Source organism: Ambystoma mexicanum, chromosome 8 (genome assembly GCF_040938575.1).
Source record: "Ambystoma mexicanum isolate Mex_15411 chromosome 8, UKY_AmexF1_1, whole genome shotgun sequence".
NCBI lineage: Eukaryota > Metazoa > Chordata > Amphibia > Caudata > Ambystomatidae > Ambystoma > Ambystoma mexicanum.
Genome location: NC_090929.1, coordinates 678,801,457 through 678,824,406, shown reverse-complemented (window position 1 = coordinate 678,824,406; position 22,950 = coordinate 678,801,457). Strand labels below are relative to the sequence as shown.

The 22,950-nt window shown below is 40.4% G+C and overlaps 1 protein-coding gene across 13 annotated transcripts in view; it reads left to right on the top strand.

Annotated features, from left to right (window-relative positions):
• Window positions 1-22,950, top strand: part of PAX2 (paired box 2) — a 147,333-nt gene that overhangs the window by 41,405 nt on the left and 82,978 nt on the right. For 10 of the 13 annotated variants that reach the window (XR_011268585.1, XR_011268586.1, XM_069610478.1 and 7 more), the window contains exons 4-5: window positions 3,241-3,326; window positions 11,306-11,425. Coding sequence is in view for 11 of the 13 variants with exons in the window: in XM_069610478.1 (XP_069466579.1) it covers window positions 3,241-3,326; window positions 11,306-11,425 (206 nt within the window). In the remaining 2 variants the exon portion in view is untranslated. The remainder of the gene's footprint in view (window positions 1-3,240; window positions 3,327-11,305; window positions 11,426-22,950) is intronic. The other 3 variants (XM_069610481.1, XM_069610486.1, XM_069610487.1) reach the window with 1 other exon arrangement.

Below are 22,950 nucleotides of genomic sequence, written 5' to 3'. Positions count from 1 at the left end.
TCTTGCAGGGGATGTTGAAAGCATGTTAATATGAGTAGTACCAAAGATGGAGAACTGTTACAAGTAAGCAACTTAATTCGTCCTCACAAATTCAGTGAGTAGGCGTATGCATAAATTTAACAAATGTGAATGAAGGGCTGTGCACTGAGGGATCCCATGTTTCATTGTATTCTGTGCAGGTGTAAAATGGGTGATATTAGAAGAAGATTGGTATTATGAAGTGTCCTCAATGCTCCACAATTGTGGATCTAGTATCCTGTGTAAATGTGACTTTTATCTGTGCTAATACAGTTGCAGATGCTATCTCTTTCTGTGGCTCTGTCTCATGCTTTAGGCAGTGCTGCCTACACACTTTTCTGTGCTCAACAGTTCTTTTCTTATTTGAGTCATAAAAACCATGCAGCTAAAATTATGTTTAGCAAGTTGTAATAAATGTGAACTTCAAGAACTTTGGAAATAAAGCTAGGCAATTTGTCTATTGAGTGAGGGACTCAAAACAAAAAATCATGAACTCAGTTCACTGAATTTCGTCCACTCTTGGATTGCGTTTTTTTTATTTTTCCCCTATCCGTCAAGAAAGTTCACATTTCTGAATGCCCAGCTCTTTGCTTTATAGTATGTTGCTCAACTTGAAGTTCTGATCCTGTGGGTATGTGTGTTTTCGTGTTTACAATGCCGTAAAATGTGAAACTCAAAATGGGACTGAGAACAATCTTTAGGTGGTTGCTCACTATCAAGGTCACTGTTTGAATCATGTCTGGCCTTTAGTCAAAGACTGAAACTTAAATATAAATAAGCACAATACACCTCATTGATCAACCAAGTCTTCTTTGCATGGAAGGTGTTTCATTTTGAATGAGGTAACATGGAAACATATGCATGAAAGCTCTATGGCCTATACCAATGGTCGATGAGTGCTTTACAAATGACTAGACTAAAAGTCTGATTTCTGATTAGGTGGAGAAGCACGTGAAACAGGAGAAAAACAATGGAAATCAAAGAAGGGCTTTTAATTCTTGAAGAAATGTGTGCTTTATTTTATTGTAGGGTGTGAGACATGCCACACAGCCCCAGGGCACTTCCCTTGGATGATAAAAAAAAACATTTGCGTGAACTAGAAAAACGGTTGATTGGCAACCGTTCAGAATTACATGACGGATTGCTAGTCTACAAAACTTGGCTCCATAGGCCTCCTCTGATAGGTAGATGATCGATATATAGAGGGACACGTGAAGGGACATGATTCCCTATTGTAGGATGCCTATGTGGAAATACGAGTCTCCTCTTCATTTGTTGTTAGCCTTGGGCCACTGAAGTCAAATGCTGCTTCAAGTGAGATGGTAGAATGGAAGCTTTTGCATTAGACGAGGAGGGCAGATGTTATGTACTGCTGGAGCAACAAGGCACACGATCTGAAATCACATTATACCTTTTACTGGAAGGTTTACATGACACAACCATGCGGGTGTGATGTTATATGCATAAGCTTTTGAATATATGTTGACGTTTCACTTGAAGGCCATTGGGAAATATATGTTTTGCTTATTGCAGTGATCCAGATTATGCCTTTTAACTTTGAACAAAATGATTTTTTGGTCGGAGAGCAGAGTAATGCAATGGGGAATTCAAGAGTATGAGGGTGAATAAAGCAGGTGGTACTGACCATTTGGGGAACCAATAAGGTGGTCGAGGAATACCTCGAGATTGGGAGCCAGACTGACTAGAAGCAAACAGGATCTAGGAGGGGTGGTTTTCAAAGACCTCAGTGACATCGACACATTCGATCACTTTTCCCCTGGAACCATTTAGGTTAAAAGAAAAGCCCACTTTCAGGAACTCAGCAGTTGCAATGCTCCAAGCATCAGCAGAAGGAATAATAATAATAATAATAATAATAATAATAATAATAAACAAACATCGTTTACCATGTTAGATACAAGTATAACTGAGGTCTAACAAAATAAGTATATTGTAGAGCTTATTATAGGGGGTGAATTAAACCAAGAATTCCACACTGAATCCGGGAAATGGATTGTGTCAGCCACACCGGCTGAGTGCACTGTGCCAACAACAGGGTCTTATGTCACTAAACTGTATCATATCATTATAATGTCACATTTTTGTATAGTGTCTCATGCTGGATTTCTCCCACGTCAGACCTTTGTTATAGATGTTATTTCCTAATTTAATGCAAGACCATTTATTGAGCTCGGAAGTATGAAAGGCAAAGAGGGCCTTCCCCTGGATACAAGTCTATGATGACACATTGCACAGGGATCTCTGAGCTATCTTATGAACTATATGATGCAACCATCATTGTGAAATGGTTCAGCATAATGGCAGACAAAAACGGAAGACTGATGTGTAATAATGCTGGGCTGTTTCCATCCTAAACCAGAAGTAAATTATCTGGCATTCCTCAAAAAACTTGATTTTGTAAGTTAATCGGCTCTAGATAACCCTGTGGCTGACCAACAGCATCCACTCCAGTACCTTTAGCATTATTGCGAGAACAATGATTGAAAGTGACCTGAATCACTTTGTTTTGTAGGTTGTGAACATTTCTTAGAGTGATGATTTCACCTCTCATGGTCGGAGAAATGGTAGCTTTAAGCGTAAAAAGGAGCAAGTCATTCCACAAGTGGGGACAAGGATCCATGATGGAGGGTGCCGGATGGGTGGTTGTCCTGCGCAGACGTACACACAGACAGGAGATATGGATGGAGAGATAGCTAGATAGAAGGATGGCTAGATAGATAGATGGATAGATAGATATGGCAAGATAGAGGGGTGGCTGGATGGATAGCTAGACGGATGGATTGATGTGTAGGTGGACCGATAGGTAGCTAGAGATGTAAATGGGTAGGTAAATTAAAAGGTAGATTGATGGGTAGATATGCAGATGGTGTATGCATGGAAGGTAGATGAATATCATTATGGGTGCATAGGTTAATAAACAGATTGGTAAATGGAAATATTTGGGTTTTCAGAGATGCACTAATGAAGACTCATTACACTGTAGTCAGCAAATCATGGTTGGCACATGCAGTGCACATTGTTTCTGAATCTGCCAAGAGTTTGCCTTTGGATCAACTACCAAAGATATGTTGTAATCTCAGCCTGTTGATCATAGGAGCTGCTTCTCTGTCTAACCGGTGTTTCCAAATGGCAATGAACACGTAAAACATATGTGTGATGTTTACATACAAACTATATGAGGTCTTCCGGTTTGTTTTTCAGGATCATCAGAACCAAAGTCCAGCAGCCCTTCCACCCCACTCCAGACGGGTCAGGCACTCCAGTCAGTGCTCCAGGCCACACAATCGGTAAGTATGGATGATACAACCAGAAATGTCTTGATGAGAGGGGCTACGCTGGCGCATCTTAGAACGCGTATCCTATGCAGCTGGAATTGATGAGCACACAGTTCAGCGCAATGTGCCACATTAAAAAAGACAGACAGTGTAATCCTATATCATAGATATTACAGTAAAGTAGTAAGGAAATACATCCAGTGTTCATCAATTTCATATACTTGGCTATCCTATGTGCCTATCCTCTAACATTCCTCTTGCTCATTTTCTGCCTTCCAACAGACTAAAGTCTGGATACCCTTGTCAAGGGCACAGTAAGCCACTCTATGAACAAGCCTGGGGGACTGAAATTGTTTTGGCACAGTATAAAAGCATATTAAAATGACATTTTAAAAGAAGAGAAGTTAGTGATCGGATGCTGCTCTTTGCACATTCACTGATTCCCTTTATACCATTCTACTTTGTACCCGTGCTACTGGGCTGCAGTGTGCATGTTGATTGACTCCATTGTGCAGGCACCTGGTTTTTATTCTGGTGTATGGCATAGATATTGCTGTGAAAGGGTGTGTGACTTACTTTGGAGCCGTAGATTCTGCATATTGTAGGTATGGGCACATGCCGAATTATCTTCCTACGGGCAAGGAAATAAAAAGGGGTCTAACAACTGTAGGGACTAACTCATGTGACAGGAAGCCCTTACATGCAACATTTGTCATAAGAGAAAGTCCTTCCGGTAGTTCTCTTTCCACCAACTGCCTGCTGCACCAAGTAAGTTATACAAAGCCTGCCATGGTGACATTTTGTTAATGTGCCCTTTTACACAAAGGGCCTGATACTGCACTATTTGTATGTCTAGTATGTCTAGATGTATGGCTAAAAATACCTAATACAGTTTAGTGTTTACAGTTTATCAACATGTCTGGCTGCACAAATGACATGAGAATTAGTGCAGTGCAGTGTGACTGACTGCAGTCAATACATTAGTGCCGCGTTTGCAGTCCGTCTGCCCTAAGCATGTGCTACAAATAGTGCAGTTTTTTGAAGGACTGCCTCGGCGTCTGACTACAAAAATCAAATAACAGAACTGTACCAATGTATAAGCACATTCTACAAACGTAGCTCATAAAAATACATTCTAGAAAGACTCGGTCAGCCCTATTTTTCTTTGTCAGTGGCTGTTTGTTCTTGAAAGGGTACAAGGGAACCAAGATCCCGTCAGGTTGACATGCAAATGGGCACAGGGATATCTTATTGGAGACGCATTGAACAACAGCTGTAGAACAATCGAAGGATGTGATGATGCAGGTTTCAAGTGGCGAGGTTATAAAATAATAAAAATAAGGAAAGTGTCTAGGATTCCAATGGTCCCCACAGTGACACAACAATGTGTCACAGGGTGAGAGAATGAAGAATGTTTGGGTACATTGAAAGAGGTATGGCAAGGTGTACACAACACTGGTGACACCCTAACAGGTGTACTGCAACCGGTTCTGGAGGGCATTGAAGACATTACCAGCAGAGACTCCCAATGAAACATGTAAGGTTTATAGGAGCCTGTTTAGAAGAAACTCACAAATTCAATTATTGTAAAGAAGAGGAAAAAGTGATGGTATTCCCTAGACATCCACATTCTTGCATACAATAAACACAACACACATCTCAGTGGAGCACCTCGTCTAGATCCGGAAGCCACACTTGATACTTTAGTTGCCATGGGTGCCCCAAGATTAATGCTAGAACATAAAGGCAGGAGCCAGGCGACCAATACAGAGAATACAAAATAACGATAGATGGAATGCAATGCACCGAGTACTACCTGTGAATTGTACTTGGCTCTGCGATTGCCTTGAAGTGGACAAAGTCAGGATTAAAGCCTCTCAACTGAAGTGCCCAAGGCTTCGAACTCAGTGTAACACGTCTAACATTGTTTACATTGTTTATTGCGCTCAGCCAACAAGTCTTTTCTTAATTTGATCTGGCAAATTTACACTGCTAATCTCAGAGGTAGGGGCCGAATGCAGAGCCTTAATTGAACAAAAAAAAGTAATTGCACTGAATTAAAAATGATGCATATGTCACATGGCCCTTCGAGTGATGGGAATTTTCATTCTTAATTGGCGCCCTTCGAGCGATGGGAATTTCCATTCTCGGTTGGCAGTAGTGGGAATTGTCACCATTTGTGGGAATTGTCACCATTTGGGGCAATTCAAGAGTACCCTCTAATATTTTGTATAGCACAGCCAATGTGCCGATTCATGGGACATCACTCTTCTTCTCCTTACTTGATGTCCAGCAAAATGCATTAATTTGGGAAAGAGCTGGACCTTCGTGTTTCTTATTCTAGCATTGGTTTCAGGAGACGACACACAGGCACACTGAGTATGCCAAAAAAATAAGTAAATAAGTTCGGCATTAGTCAGAAGCTCTCTAAAGTGGCTACAAAGCAATAGTGTTTCACTATCCAGTGTCTTAAACCTATGACTCTCCAGATATTTTGCACTATGCCTTCGCTAGGACTGATGGGAATTGTAGTACAAAACACCTGGAGAGCTAAAGGTTGCTGGCCCCGGCAATATATACATCTTAAACAAAAGAAATGAATTATTTATAAAACTCTATCCTCATTTGCTTTACACTGTAGCTATGCTCAAATACCTCAAGAACCACAGAATGTGCCTGGCTATTCTTTTCTCACTTCCACATATCTGATCTCTTCCTATTTTATATTCCTTGATTTTCACCTTTGAGCTAGTTAACTTGATCAGACAATACAGTGCAAGATAATAAAATGCTATCCATGCAATTTTGCATTTAGTATTCTTGTATTGCAACATGTTATCAAAGTGCCAAGGTTCTGGCCTCTGTACAGATTTAGTTTTGCTGCAATTCCAAAAGAGAGTTCAGACGAGACTGTTGAAAGCACGACTAAACAACGGCAGATTTGACGGATTTAAGGCTTTGCGAAGGGTGAGATGATCTGTGGCCAATCTTTGGCCCAGAAGTTACATAGATTTGGGTATTCAAAGCCACATATGTTCCGAGCCAAAAACCTAGTGCTAGTACTTACGTGAACGTGTCAGTCATCAAAAAGAAATTGTGTTGAGAATATTATGGGCCTCATTCCAAGTTTGGTGGTGCAGGAAAGGGAGCAAGCCTGCGGAAAGGGCTACATCCCCTATAACCGCCATATTAAGTGATCAGAGTCAAAGTCGTTACAAGCACAATCGTTAGTGCCACTTTACAGACACTATATGACATAACTCAAACATATAAAAAATGAGATAATTAATTTAATAGTTTATTGGTAGCAGACCCCAGTGCATTTCAGACCCGTGTGGTTCTTCATTAGGGCAAAATCTGTTACAATGATCATCAAGAGAATTATGTTTATCCAACAACTAACGTCTGCATCAATTGTACATAAAAATCGCAATAGGTAGAGATTCACAAATCATAGTGTAAAATCTGCACAGTAATTTACAAAATGATGTAAAAAAATGAAAGAGAACAAAAAAGAGAAAAGAATTATCAATAACAAAATTCGGCATGCATACTGACCAGTTATAGAATCCATTGTAATTTCCTAAAATCTAAAGTGACCACAAGCCACCATATGATCATGATCAATACTGAAGGGTATCTCATTAGAGATGCACAAACATTAACATACTGATAAAAATAAACTTAAGTGTAGCTTGATGTCCACCCATTGCGGTGCCCACTCACATTCCATTCACAGTAATTCTATTACCGCCACTTTTTTTGGAGGTAACAAAATGACCACTGTTTTTCTTGCACCCCCCCCCCAAATAATAGGCTTTTTGCAGATTTACTGCCGGCCTTATTACCACATGGTAAATCAGCGGATTTATAAAGGAAAAGTGGCAGATTCATCACCAGCTTGTTGCTGGAGGTAAATACTCCACTTTACTACCTCCAAGCATCGGTGGATTTAGGGCATGGTAATACTGCCCTCTGTAAATCTGCCAAAAATCCCCATGGATAATTATGGACTCAAAAAAAGGGGGATTACACTGTCCTACCACCACTTATAATACCGTGGTAAACTCACAAGCCCAAGTGGTGGTAACAGAAAGCAGTTTCGGTGGTAATTTGGTGGAAGTACCACTGAATTACTGCCAAACTCGTAATGAGGCCCTATGTTTTTAATGGCGTTAACTAGTGAATGTCTGATATGAAACGAGAACAGTTTTCCATTCTGAAGGCAATTCAGTACATTACTGTACTGGTGCTCCCAAGTGGATGCTCCTGTGAGGAGCTTATGTGAGTGCTCTGAACTGGCAGAGTCTCCTGTTGGAAGCTGACGAGGGAAAGAAATTAGTTTTCAGTGCATTTATTTGGAAGAAAGTGTTACTACCAGAGAAATTATGCACACAATAGCAAAGTACCCTGTCAAAATGAAGACCTCTCACTTCAAGTAACCTTTTCGGGTAGAGGATTTTGGATGCACAATTTAAAGCAGACACTTTGATCGGCAGAGATAGGAATTGCCCCTCCCGGATTCTGCATCAATTGTTAGATTCTCTTTTGTGCAGCACTATTTTCTACTATGGGATTGGCATTTTCAAGTTTACCTTTAGTAATGGGTTGTCACTAATTTGCTATTTTAGAAGGTATGTTTCGTATGTATCTTGTTGTAATTATTCAGCGTTAATCACTGTGCAATCCTCCTTCTGGTGCACTACTCCTGAATTTAATATCAGTGGAATGATTTACAGCTTGCTTCTAGTGTAATAGTCTTGAGGTTTATCACTGGTGTAGTGCTTCTGCAGGGCTTCCAAATGCATCTTGGATGAGATGTGTCGTGGTTATTGGTGCCACAATGCCCCAGAGTTTAGTCCTCCTGTTTGTATTACTGGCTAAATGTTTCAGAATGTATTACTGGTGCAATGCTCCATAATGTATTACTTAGGCAATTCTCTTGTGCTTCTGTTGGTGCAATGAATCAGAGTTTATTATTGGACCAATTCTCTACAGATTGTTACTGTTGCAATTCTTCGGTGTGCATTATTCGAGTAATGATCCTAAGTTTATTGCAGGTGCAGAGCTATTGCACAGATGTAATGCTCCATTTATTCCTGCCACAGTGCTTTGGAATCTACTAGTGGGATCATGCTCTAGAGATTTTTTCTAATGCATATTTCTTGTGTTTATAACTTGCAAGGTGCTCCACAAGTTATTACTGAGGAAACGCTCCTGTGTTATTACTGCTGCAATTCTTCTGTATTACTAGTGCGATGCTTGGGAGTTTATTAATGGCCAAATGCTTCTGAGTTTATTGCTTGTGCAATCCGCTTGTGTTTGTTACTGGTGCAATCTTTCTAGCTTTATAGCTGGTGGAGTACTTCAGAATGTATTACTGGTGCAATTCTTGTTTTTTACTGGTGCTTCAGAGGTCCTTAGTGGTGCAGTCATGCTTCGTTCGCTGCATACATGTAAACTAGTTTTTATTGTTGTCAAGGTAATACTAATAACGGCTTTCAACTCGAGAAGTGAGATTTCTACACCTGTAAAATAGCAGGCAAGTTATCACTCGTGTGAAGGTGTCTCTTTTCGATTGGAACCATGCAGGTTCATTGGGCCCAGTTTCTAATTGGGGTATAGTGAAAAGAGTCGTTTGTAGCACGTACATGCTTGATAACAGAACAACAAGAAAACCCACACACGTAGCTGCATATATATTTCAGGGCAGTGGTAACTGCCCTATATGTAAGAGGAAACCTATGAACCATCGACTTTGGCAAACATTCTATTGCTTATAACCTTTGACTCCTTTGGTGTACCAAGCTGAAATTTTTCTGAGAAAATGTCAGATTTGGGGAAATTCATCCAATGTTTCAAAAGTTATTAAGCACTTATAAAAACAAACTGTTTTTTGACCAGTCCAAATCATTTTTGCATAGGTGAAATCATCAATTTCTGAACAGGCGCACAGCCCAAACCATTAGGCAGGTTTGGGTCAAATAAGAAATAAGTTGAGCACAAAGCAGAGCAGATATTCCCTTTTGTGGTTTGCTGTAAATCTGTGTAGTAGTCGTTTAAAAATGTGATAGTCCAAAAACACTTTTATATATCTTATTTGGTGTGTTATAGCAGTGTGTTTTTTTTCTAGAAATGAAAAGTCGCCATTTTATTTGCCTGATGTGACTTGCTTCCACAATAACCCTCAGAATGGACTTTGGAGAAGGGAATGGGATAGATCACACCAGAGTGGATGTGGGGGTGGAGAAAGAGGACCAACTGGTGATATTGAGACTTTGGGGATGGGTAGAGAGTCAGTTTCAAATTACATTTGCAGGATTATCATGGGAAGTGTGTCCTAGGAGGAAATAAGGTTAAATTGATATTGGGAGAGGCTCTGATGGCAGTTTGAGCTTAGGGGGGGAAGAGTGCGGGAGGGGTTTTGGAGATGAAAAAGGGACTGATGAACATGTAGAGATAGATTGGGCTTAGGAAGAGATTTTAATTTGACATTTTTCGTCATTCTGTGAGAATTGAAAGTATGTTGCATTAAATATTAAATTAACCGCAACGTAATGGTTTTCACAGAAAGTTCCTGCTGGAAATTCCTGGTGGATATTCTCATAGAAATGAAAGAAGAGGGAAACAAAAAAAGAAAAACTCTGGGCACGTGGCCCACTGTCTTTAACAATAATTGTTGCAGTGGGGGCCACTTGTCATGGCCAAACACCATGGGCAATATGACATGGTTTTATGCCCAGAGTGGTGCAACGTGGCAGTGGCCACTTAGCCTAATTGGTTATTTACTAGTACAGGTGGGATAGGATATAGCATAACAAAACCAATGACATTTATTGGAAAAAAAACTTTATAGTTGAGCCAGTCAAGGAAAATCAATTTATCGCAACAACACCTGTGAAATTTGCTTGGAGTTGGAAGTGGCAGCAACCTTACTTGGAGTACCCCCCATCACACAGCCCATGAGCACATAGATGACTTTACTAATGGCATCAGAAATGACATCATGCAGTTAAGGTTGTTGTCACTTCCATGCTGATTCAGTGAATAAATATGCTGTAAAGTAACAGTAATCTAACAAAACCCAAAACAAATGTAATTCTCTAAGTTAAGGTTATGGTTTCCATTCTGAATCCATGTACATATCCAACAATAATCTCCACACCTGTGACATAACATGCAACATCAAATTCATATTTTAACATAGCAAAATAAGTGATTGATTGTGACATGGTAGTATGTGTGACATCGCAAGTGCCATCAATAAAGTTAACAATGATAAACATTCAACAGGATACAAAAATGCTGTCAGACAGATTTACCAAATAATGACTGATGCTGTGGTTGCTAACTAGTCTGTGTTTGTCAGCCCGATTCAGCAAAGGCTTATCACTTGTACAACCTTTTGTAAAAAGGGTTAATGTTTGGCTGACTGGAATGGAAAATCTGGATCAGTCACTTGTCCATGACCTCATTTGGGACAAAATACTGTGTGAATCACTGATTCTGTTTCTTTAAGGAGCACTACTCAACCATAGCCCACGCATTATATGTTGTTTGTCAGGCCATGAGTGATGTCAAGAATGATATCACTTGTGATGTTGCATGTGAGGTCATGTGTGACTTGTAGTGAGACAACGAATTGGCTGAAGGCTTGTGCATTTTTGTATTCTTGCAAAAAATATCCTTTCAAGGTGGCTCTTCAAACTGAATGCAAACATTAAGACAGGTTGACAGATTGGAGGGATGAGATTGGCAGAAGTAGGGAGGATATCTTGGTAAAAAGTGGTGCTGGTAGACTGGAGGTGCAGTGTCATTATCCATAGGTAGAGTATGGGGTGGAACCATCCTCTGTTGGGATAAACTGTGGCTTTTTTATGAGTCCTGGAATGTCCAGGGAGATGTATAGGACGTTGCGCATTATACTGAGCGCTGCCGCTAGTGCTGTGCTACTCTCCTCATGCCCCTTTTCCCTTCTTCATTTTGTCCAGTTCACAACACAGCATCCCCTCCCGTCTCCAGTGCTGCCAATGATCCAGTGGGCTCTTACTCCATTAACGGGATCCTGGGCATTCCGCGGTCGAACGGCGAGAAGAGGAAACGCGACGAAGGTAGGGCAGAGGAGAGGACCTCCTTCCCCCTTTTTTAACCCTTTGACACCTGTGAACAGGCTCTGATTTCAGCCCCCGGCATTCCAGCTGCTCTCAGGCCAGATCATTTTTAGCAGCAGGGGCTGGTTCCACACACCATACTGCTGCTGCCTGGGAGGTTCTTTCTCCGAAGTCTTTAATGACACTGTACGGTTTCCAGACACCTGATCAGGGGGTAGGGACGGGGCACCTGCCATTGCAGCTAACTTAACGCTTGTCTCTGCCGGAACGAACTGTAACCAAACTCAGAGGCTGCTGGTGCCCGAGGACTGAACTGTGGGCAAACCAGGTCATTCCTATAAGAGGCAAGCACAGACCAGTAAGGGCAGCATGGAGAGCGAGTGCGTCCCTGTGTTTGTATTACTGCTCCTCTCTTCAATGCATGGCATCATTCTCCATGTTGTGCCTTTAATTAAATGGTATATTAGAAAATGTTGAACATCTTAATAGCTTCTTTTTGACAACACAGATATCCCCTTTTGAAACACACACGTATTGGCATTTATTTTCCCAGTGAACATTGTCCTCTTTCAATATAGCCACTATATAACAATTCCAGAACATAGGGAGCAGTAGGATCTATATGGAATTGTGCTTCTCTCTATCTAGGTTTGTTTGCTAGCAGTAGAAATAGATAGGACAATTGATCCCGAGCAGCCTTCTTTCAACATTTGCCATTGAAAAGATGCATTTCTGGCTAGCCGGAATCTAGAGTCAGCTTTGATTCAGGATGGTTAACAGATGATCACAAATAATGTACCTTTTGAATGCACATTTTGGTAATGCTTTTATCCTGATTTGTTTTTACTTTTCATAACATTGTAGTTAGTTTTACCCTCATGCATAGAGGTTTTTGGTCGGTGCTTCAGAGGAAAGGATATAAGAAAGATTACAGTACTTAAGGACATTCTCTGTTTGTATCTTCCACTTCCCTTCTTCAGATTGTATGCACTCCCAAAGAACTTCTTTCCATGGACTTTCATTTTTGTCTTTTCCTGCAACTTTCTTTTGTTGACTTTTAATTGCACCCTTTCATCTATTGCTTAGATGTGTTTTTTGTTCTTTTGCTGGAGTTTCTTTTTATACACTTCATTTAGTCTGCATTTTTACTACATTCCCTTGGATTGTTTACATTCCTTTTTAACCGAATTTCCCTTTATCTGTCCTAATTTCTGTCTTTTCTTTGGAGTGTCTTTTGTTTTTATTTTAATACATGGTTTCTTTTTTAGTACTTAGTACTTTATTGGATGCTTTATATTCGTCTTATTATTATTACGGTATTTATTGAGCGTGGACCTGACTTCGGGAAACAACAGAGTGCTTTACACATCCAACAGGAAGGGGCACATGAGTGAAACGGGGATACAAGGGAGTGGGGAGCTAACAATGGGGGAGGGCGGGGAGCAAAGGATCTAGAGGCAAATGGGGAGCAAACACGGGGGAGCAGATCACCGTGTCTCAGGTTAGGTGAGGTTGGAGGGTGTGTTGACCTAGGTGTTAAGGAGCTATTCCTAGAAGAGGATGATTTTGAGCTCCGGCTTGAAATGTAGAAGCGAGGGTGGCGAGTCTGGTGTTGATGGGGAGGAGGTTTCAGAGGTTCAGGTATAGTCAGAGAAGGACTGTCTTCTTTTTCTTTCCTTCCGTTACTGGCAGAGATTAAGTCTACACATGTCCTTATTTCGGGTAGATCATAGGCCTCTGAAGATGCAGAGCTTCTCAGCGAGGTAGCTTGGGGACTACAGAGTGACACCCGTGGAAATGATGCAGCAGAATTTGAAGAATATACATGTTTGCAGCTGCAGCCAGTGCAGTTCGATGAGGGTCAGGGTGATGTGGTCATCTTTGCTCAGTCCTTTGTGTCCTTTGATGAGTCGTGTTCCAGCATGTATGTAGTGCACATCTCATGGGTCTTATGGCTGCTAGTATACTCATCAGAAGGCCTTCAAAAAAGGCCTTACCACATCCCAATTGGAGAGAGCATTGAATAGCAGATCTTAAATTGTTTTCTTGGATGAAGGAATATATTTTCTGTAGGAGTGGTACCAAGCAGTTTGTGTCTTGATATGTGCTGTTTGAAGGAATGGTGTCTGTAAATGTTTCTATTCTTTATTTTCTTTGGACTGTTACCTATTTAATCTCTTTGGTAGACTATCTGACTCTCTATGCTTCACTTGGAGTGGATTTCTTGAATTCTTTTCCTGGACTGTCGTTTTTTGTTCTTTTTCTTCTACTGTTTTTTAAAGTGTTTTTTTAAACATCTTCTTAAATTATCTATTTATATTGTTTTGTATCGAAATTCTTTGTATCTCTTCTGTTCATTCCTTGATGTCTTTCTTGGATTGTCTCTATTTTATTGTCTTTAAATATTTTTTTCAGTATTTTTTGTACTTCCTCCTTCGTTTTGTTCCTAGTTCTGTCTTGTTTTAGTCTACACTGAGCGTCCAGTGCTTAGGATGCTTCTTTGAACAGTGAATCTGTCCTTTGTAATTTGGATTTTCATTTGACTGCCTGTTTGTTTTGCTCTCTTTTGCATTTAGTATGTTCATTGCACTGCCTTTGCCTGTTTTTTTCTTTCCTTTGCTTAGATTGCCTCATTTTCTTTCTTTTACCTTGACTGTCTTTTTTGCCAGTGTTATTTTAGCACTGTAGGGTTTGGTCTTTTCCATCTGCTGTCCTTTTTACCTTTTTGTTTGTCTGTCTTTTTTCAGGCATTTTTTTTTCACTATCCTTTTCCTACCATGTTCTTGAAAGACTTCTTTTGCTTGTTTTCTTTGAGAACTTTACTATTTTTTCCCTTTGACCCTCTTTAGTGTTTCCTTTTTTCTGAGCTCTCAATAGCTGCCTTTTCATTGTTTTATGTTTGTGTAAGTCTCTTTCTGAACCACCTTTCTTTGATCTTTGCCTTTGTCCGTTTTTCCTTGTCTTTTTTTCTGCGTGTTGCCTTTGCCTGTTTATTTCTGCCTTTTCATTGGACTATATTAAATCCAACCTTATCCATTGAACTCGCCTTTTCTATCTTTCCTTGGACTGCCGATTTTTCAACCACTGCCTCACCTCACTATTTCCTTGCGTGAGCATTCAATTCCCTTCATTGGCTCTTTATATACCCTCTGTGATTTCTCCTTCTGTGTCATCTTTTCTGCTGCTGCTGTTGCTCGCATTAGACAGTAGGAGCAGCAAGGATGATTAAGAAGAGGGGAGATAATTATGTGTCAAGATGCTCCCTGGTCGGTGAAGGCAGTCCGAGTGATGCACAGTACGGGTACATCAGCAGACAACAGGGTGTTATCGTGCAGGCTTTTCATAGTGTGCAGGGTGGGCAAGTTGTACGGAAAAATAATTTCAGGAGGGCCATAAAGAGGCGCCACCACTAAGGGGGTAGGGCAGTAGGAGGCACCAAAATAGCAGCTTATCTATAAACCGCTTGAGGTTGCATTGTTCCTTGCATCAGCCCTGGGTGCAAGGAGAAGAATGTTTTGTCTGTGAACCTTTGTTTCTCCTGTGTTACATAGCACTGCAGCTTATGCTTTGTTGTTGACCTACTGCAATGTAATAGGTTTCTAGAATAACTGTTTGGCAGCCTGTTGTCAAAGACCGATGTTAAGATAGGTAACATTTGAAATTCCCCCAAATTCTTTATTTCAGAAATCTGGGTCGATGAAGTTTTTTAAAACGAGTACATAATTTGCTATACAATGTAATTGACATACTCCCTCTGCTGAAAACATTGTTTTCACTGGTAATGCAAGAATTTTAAAATAACCCATTGTCTCATACAAAAAACAGATTAAGGTGGCCTAGTATGACTCTTTGCAGTGCAAATGTTGGAAGATATCCTCGCCTCACTCCTCACGTTTAAATACATGTGCATTAACCCCATTGTCGAGGTATTATCAGTTGGGATTGCTGGGAAAGGTAATGTGGCTTATTTACCCCAGAGGTACTTTCGATGTACCCCCAGCAGTATATTTCCCATGCGATCCAGATTCATAATTATGTGTCATTTTAAAAACGAGTGGTATTCAAAACACAACATGCCTCATTGTAAGTATGCCAGTAACGATAAAATATACCCCCTTATTCCTACGTTCCATCCCCTTTCCTCCATACGTGTGGGACATTCCGTCCTTCGGGACAGGACGCCCCACAAATATGGAGGAAAGAGGACTATGGACTACGATGAGTAACTTTGTTTATTTAAAAAATGTACCATAATTTGGAGTTGATATTACATCTGATATCTATGGTATGTAGCCTCTATCCAATGAGATCCCAACTCCTAATTAAGTTGTATTTAAAAATAGAAGGCATTTTTGTATCACATAATTTCACTACCACCACCGTTGTGCGTGCATTGGCATTATTGTTTTCATTTAATTCGATAATGATATAATGAATAAATACTCACCCTTGTATGATGCTAATGATAGAAGGGTCATTTTGTCTCTTTGAATGCAAAAATACAATAATCTGCAGCCAATTTTTGTACATGCACTGCAAAAACAGGAGAGTGTTCTCCCTCCCACTGACACAAGGGGCAACAACGACAAGTGGGGCGCTCCTAGTGGGCTGGCTTTAGACTGTATTTTCAACCAGGAAGTGGTCTTCAGAACCACAACAAAGGTCCATACAATCATAAGTGCAAAAAAGCAAAAACGGGAATGCCACCACGGAATTGGTGGTCAATGTATGCCCTTGTCCATGGCTAAGGCCTCTGAAAGTACAAGAATCTGAATTTGGTAAGAATTGAAAAAGGTCTAAAGGGAGCCATTGTAGAAGTAAGTGAGCAGGTCATAAAGTGGACAATTTATATAGCATGTGGATAAACATAATTCCTTTTTTTACTAATTAAATAATTGTGTCTGCAACGCCCAAAATAAATCCTATGCATTTTAATGCTTTTGTATAGAGACCCATGTAGAATTAGCCAGCCAAGATTCAACCCTTTTACATATAGAACTGTATGGTTGGGTTCTCACCCCACTGTTCTCTTATCAGAATGTAGAGTTTAAAAGACGATAGTCCAGATTTCATGTGAGGCAAGTATTGTTTGTTTTTTAAAAGATCCCATATCCTAAATTGGCTAAATAAAAATGAAGCCAGACAATAGGGAACTCTAAACTCGCAGCTAATTTGTACTCTTATAAATTGAATACGCGAGTTCCCCAAAAAAGAATATTGGCCATGCCTTACACCCCTACAAAACGAAACATGTCTGTGCACATTGACACAGATAGTTTTACCTGGTTTCTGTTAACTGAATCATGCTTAAAAATATATCATTTGAGTGACCATAGGATGTCAAAATATGCCGGTAAAAAAGTGGCAACCTTTTACTACAAGTTGCAGATACACATCCTAATTTGGGGGTGGGTAAGTTCTCCCAGAAAACTCTTTTTCAGTCCCATCCCTCTATGCTCTTTGTTGGACATGCAAGGAGTGAGCTCTCAATAGGATTTAAGAGTTCACCTGGTCATAAAAGATTTGAAGGAAGGCATCACCAATGCACAATTCTGTAATAAGGGCATTTTACCATTTGTGAATTTCTATCTCCCATTCACCAGATCTTCAGACGGAGATCCATATTACAGTGTTAACCCATGGGCTCATGGGGGTCACAGATGGTAAAGAGACTAGGCGAGGGCTCAGGGTGGTATTGCTGGTGGTCGCTTTGGAGACCAGTGGAAAAACAGAAGTTCCTATTGATGAACGTGCTGTAGGTCTCTTCACCAAAAGGAAGCTTAGCTTGTAGCAAGATGGCCACCATAGACATACATACGAGAGGGACTCAGAAGAGTCCCTTGTCACTGTCCATGGCTGTGTCTGTTAGGGAGGAGTCAATTTTGTAAGTTCAGTGCCCGTGGGTGTGGGCGCAAAAGCATAGGGGGTTGGGTGCTTGTTTAGGTGGGTGCAAGAGAGGCTAGGTAGGGGATAGCAGTATGGTTTGTCGAGCTCAGAATGTGGAGGCTTCAGTGTGGAGCCCAGCGTGTGGTGTAGCACAATAGAGTCCCCTTCCAAGAGTGTACAATCAGGATTCAGAACACCATTGAAGGGAGCTGGTTGGCTGATTCCTCATGAGTTGGTTGCTAATTATTTCGAAAGAAGTGAAAAAGCTGGTAGGAAAACCAAGATTCAATCATCTGCCATGTGATAGTGCAAGAAGAATGGCGAGGAAAGATCACAGGAGGAGTCTGTGTGTAATTTTGATAGTAGTTTAGTTGAAAGCTCTATGAACTTTGGTTCAGTTGCAGGTTATATGATGAATCAATAAACACATGCATAACCCTACTTTAAGACATACAGCCTTAAAGTAGAGCAAAATGGCTAAAACTATAAGTACGTGTATAGAGGGTGTTTTGAAACCGACTATATAAAGTCTTGCGTTTTTGTTAAAAAACATGGTGCACACCAAACCTGCTTATTCCGTTGCTCTAATAATGAAATTGCATTTGTAAACACCAGATTTTAAGAATCAGTGTTTGTATTTGTTTTATCTTGATTATGTGCAATTTTCTGAGATTGGTTTCTCAAAATAAATCTGCTGTGACTACACTTGTGACCTGTACATTTTGCTCAGATCTATCCAGAGCAAACACATAAACTCACTGTGCTATGGCTACACGTATTTGTACCATTGTATCAGTACTCGTGTCACAAACAAATCAGGTGTTGAGACATTTGACTAGACTAACTTAAAATATAAAAACTAAAATTTTTTATTTTAGTGTGATTTAAAAGCTGCACTAACACGGCATCAAAGCTTTTATGGCTCTATATTCGTGAAGATTTGAAAACTCGAAGTTTGATGTGGAAGGAACATTGTACAATTGTCCATCATCTTACTGGCACAGGCCAACATCTGTGACCACAGATCTGCAGTACTCCATGCATGTGCTGTTGTGTGTCGGAGTAACAAAACCATTTCAATCAAATAACGGAATCATAAAGCATATACGACCTTTAGGGGTTCTGCAGGATTCTGCTACCCCTGGAACCGTCCATGCAACATTTAGCACAGACCACTAGAGTCCGAGGTAGCAGGCTCACTGCATTTCAAACTTCATCAGAGTTTTTGTTCTAGGCTCTGTCCTTCATGAATTTCAATCACAGGTCCGCCACTTCATCACTTCAAAAAACAAGGATGTTTGTATTTTTGTCAATCCAAAATCCTTTCTCATTTGTGTATGCCAATCTTGTATGCACTATTAACAATATGACATATGTGCACAAGTATAGTATACAGAGGATATAGAAAGGACTGTTGTTCAGAATTGAATTAGTGTACCTCAGGCTTTATTTAGTGTTTTAATGAGAACACCTATTCAATTCACCTATTAAAATATAAAGCCGTTAAACATAATTAGTGCACAGTAAATTATAATACATGCTAATCTCCTTCATTAGTTTTTTAACAATGATATTTCTTAGATTTTCGATTTTCTAACACTTCAAAAGTCAGGGCCCCACTTGGCATATGGTTGGACATCTTTGGACATTGGTGTCACTACCTTACACCTGGAATTATGGTGCCACAGGGATTACATGGGCTTTAATGCTGCACCTGCTGTATGATCACAGCGCCTGAGCCTGTAATATATACTGCTTATATGATGGCTATACTAGAATAATGGGGGATTACCTGGCATGAGATGGTATTACCTGGGCATTTGAGGCTGCAGTTAGCATGTACTGGCAGCATCAGCCTGTATCTTGCATATGATGGCTACATCTGGATTATGATACTCTATATGGCATAGGGTGGTAGTATTGGGGCATTTGAGAGTGCACTTGCCATAACATGACTTTTACTGGCATGTGAGGCTATAATGGAAATAAGATCCCAGCCATCGAGAATTTGAAGCTGCATTTCTCATATGATGGCAGCATCTGAGCATGTGTATGATAGCTGGTCAAGTGCACAGCGAGTAGAGCGCTCGCTTTGACACCCGTGCAAGCTTGCCAACGAGCACCACACATGAGCAGCGCTCAGATACCTGAGGGTTTGTAGCGCTATATAAATGCGAAATTATTATAATATTATTATTTTGTATTTATTTGAAGAACAGGGATGTCAGTTTCAAACAGTAGTATTTACATATATAAAATTACATTATTAAGAGTTACTGGAGGCAGTACTGGGGGCAAGTAGAGAGGACGGGTGAGAGGTAGCTCTATTTAGGCAGTAAGAGGTTTGCCTGCGGGCTGTGTGAGCGCTTTATAAATGTAAATAAATAAATAATACAAGCTTTGGAGAGATCCACAGTTGGTCTGGCTGTGATTGTTATGGTCAGTGGGTTCCAGTGGTGCAGGGCGAGTGGGGAGAAAGGATAAGGAGGCACAGGGAGGATATGGGACAGTGAGGTTGAGTGCAGAGGAGGATCGGAGAGAAGAAGATTGTGAGTTATCTGAGATACAATCAGAAAGGTACTGGGGAGCAAGACCATTGATTTCTTTGCAGACTAGAAGAAGGTACTTGGAAAGAGATCACAGAGAGCCAACCAGCATGTTGTCAGTAAATGAAAGTGGGAGAGGAGGGATCTGGGTAGGTTGTCGAGAAAATGTTGAAGACTTTGTCTGGAGGGAGGAAGGAGTAGACACAAAGGCCGTGGCTCAAGCAGTAGTCATGTTTGCTGAGAATATGATGCTCTACTTGGCCTATGATGAGTATAACTTGTATGTAATTCCATTGCTGCCATTAGATAGCTATAGGTGCATAAAAGATTATATACTGCCATATGAAATCAGTGTTTCTAGCCTCTTCTGTGTGTGCCACTGACAAATAAGGCCTGCATCCCTGCCACATCACTTAAGTTAATTTTTGGTTGGTAACTAAAATAACCGTCTGTATGCTTCAGTAACCTTTTAGTAGTTTATCAACTTACACATATTGTATTTTTTGTTTGACCGAGATTACGTCACAGGAAGTAATTTCATGGACATAAAGGCAAGGCGATTAGCTCAGGAGCAACCCAATTGTCTTGCTAACAAAGAGATGCCATGTAATATGGGTTTAATCCATCTTCTGGCTCTTAGAAGCTGGAGAGGTCCAGCATTAAGTGACATTTAACTCACCAATAAAATGAAATAAAGGCCATGTAACACCACTTTTAGTGGCACCATATGGGTCAAATGGTCATGCGATACCTCTTCCTGTAATTTAATTGAGTTGTCACTTCTGTGGCCCCTGACATTTTGTTCAATTGACGACTTTGTCATGAAGTCAGACCCCAAATTAAACACTACACTCCAATGAAATATTTGTGTGCTTCATTGGTATTTGTTCTAAGTTTAAGTGAACCTTGGTCTTTTATCACATTAGGACTGTGCACTGTATAAAGCCATGACATTTTAGAAACACAATAACATTAATGTGTTTCTACTTATTGCCTGCATATGTGAGCTTAATGCTTGTTTCTTTATCTTTGGGCAACTGACTTAAAATGTAGTTTTTGACAGGTGACTTCTTAAGACCTATCCCATAAAAAGCTTTCAAAGACGTCTTACTTTGGAAAGGCGATTTTGTTCCAGTCTTTTGATATTCAATACTCAAGTTCAGTCTCGGATCAGAAGCCATTGGCGAGACTCGGCAGTAAACCAGGAAAACCTACAGGTCTATTGCAAGCAGTGGGAATCAGTAAATAGGTTGGCAAACCGTCGTTTTATGGTTATCCACAGCCACCATGTGTTCTGCGATTTACTGCATTCACTGGCAATACACTCCTACTGCTCACTGGGCGCTAGTGCATGAGGTAAATCATCTTCATGGCAAATCCCATGAAATTGGAGCAACTCAATGCATTGTGACCAGGGTTGCTATGCAGGATAAAACCTTTGATTCAGTTGCTCAGTGGAAGGCATTACCACGACAGCAGCCACAACAAAATGTGTAGCTTTCAGTAAAAATCTGCACAGAGGACGTGCTCCATGCTTTGCGCACAGCGAAGATGCGTCTGGATTTACTACTCCTTGCAGGTAAAGGGTGGGTTAGCTGACTATACCCGACCCATCTCCCCCAAATGTGGAGACATATTAAAATGTGGCAGAAATAGCATGAACATCTCTTCAAGTGCTGGTTGGCCATTCTGTGCTCTCTAACCAGTGGGCTCACAATGAGTCTATCAGTGTGAAAGAATGGTCGTTACGGGAAAAGAGGCAGTGGTGGGATGACAGAATGAAAGAAATCCTCATAAAGGTGGGCTGGCAAGTCATTAACACTTCGACACTTCGTTGGAGTTGATTAAATCATAAACTTTGAATTGTGATATCCTATTAATGGAGTGTGTATTGGGGTGCTCAAACTCTTTCATGAGCTGAACTTTGATATCAAGTAGGAGGGGCATCCAGCCAGGTTTTCAAAATATCCACAGTCAATATGCATAAGACTAACTTACATGTTTAGCCAGCTGTATTGCACAAACAGCAGTGGTGTCAGATCATCCCTGTAATTAAATAACATTTTTCATAATGCACAGTCATGACATCATTGGGAAGCCTAGAATGGCTAGAATGAGCCTACAATGAGCATACACCCGAAATGATCTCAACACAGAATTATATTATCCCCCTTCAAATCTATCCATGGGTGCACATTGTGAGTTGGGCCATGCAATGAGTAGCTGTTAGCCAAGTTAATAAATAACCTTTATTTAATCAGCAGCTGGCTTCTCAGAAAAGGTAAGCACAGCAGTGTTGCATTACTAGCTGCATAGCGCAGCTTTGTAAATCCAGTACTCCTCCAATGCTTTTAAAAATCACAGTTTGAAAATTGAAAACCTCTTTTGGCAAAACAAAAACAAAAAACTTCCACTCACAAGCATAGATGAAGTAGAACTTATATTTTATTACTGCAATCCACAAAATAGGATGCAAATGTACTCAACGGAAACAATATATGGCGTACTAAACCAATTAAAGTTATGTATCTAAAGTAAATGTCATGCTCTTATTAATGACAATTCTTAATAACACAACAGTAATGTATTGATGTCACATGTTACTCTTGCTACTTGCATATCATTTCCTTGATTTTAAGATTTCAGCCATTGTGAATTATGCATACCAGTTTTATGACACCTATGTAACAACTAACTGTGTATTAAGGGCTAATAACACCATCTTGCTGTTCTGCTGACATTTAACCTTTGACTTTGTGGTTTATCATGTCACCCCGGCCACAATACATAGTTACACGTTATAAATTCCCTATCTCCCATATTTATGCCATTTAAGCTAACAAGCCACAGTACCTCCCAGGAGCCCCTCCTGGAAATCCACCTCTAGTTGAGAGCCACTGAGCAATGCATTTGGGTTTGTCTGGGGCTAATTTACCTATCCACAATGCATTTCAGTATATCTCTGGGTTGTGTCAGTGACTGTGTCTTTCTTACTGGGGTCAATTTCAGTATTGTTATGCATCCTCTGGACAAACTTTATTTGTGGGCGGTAAATATGCCCTATCATTATTAGTGTGCAATTGCACTTGGAGC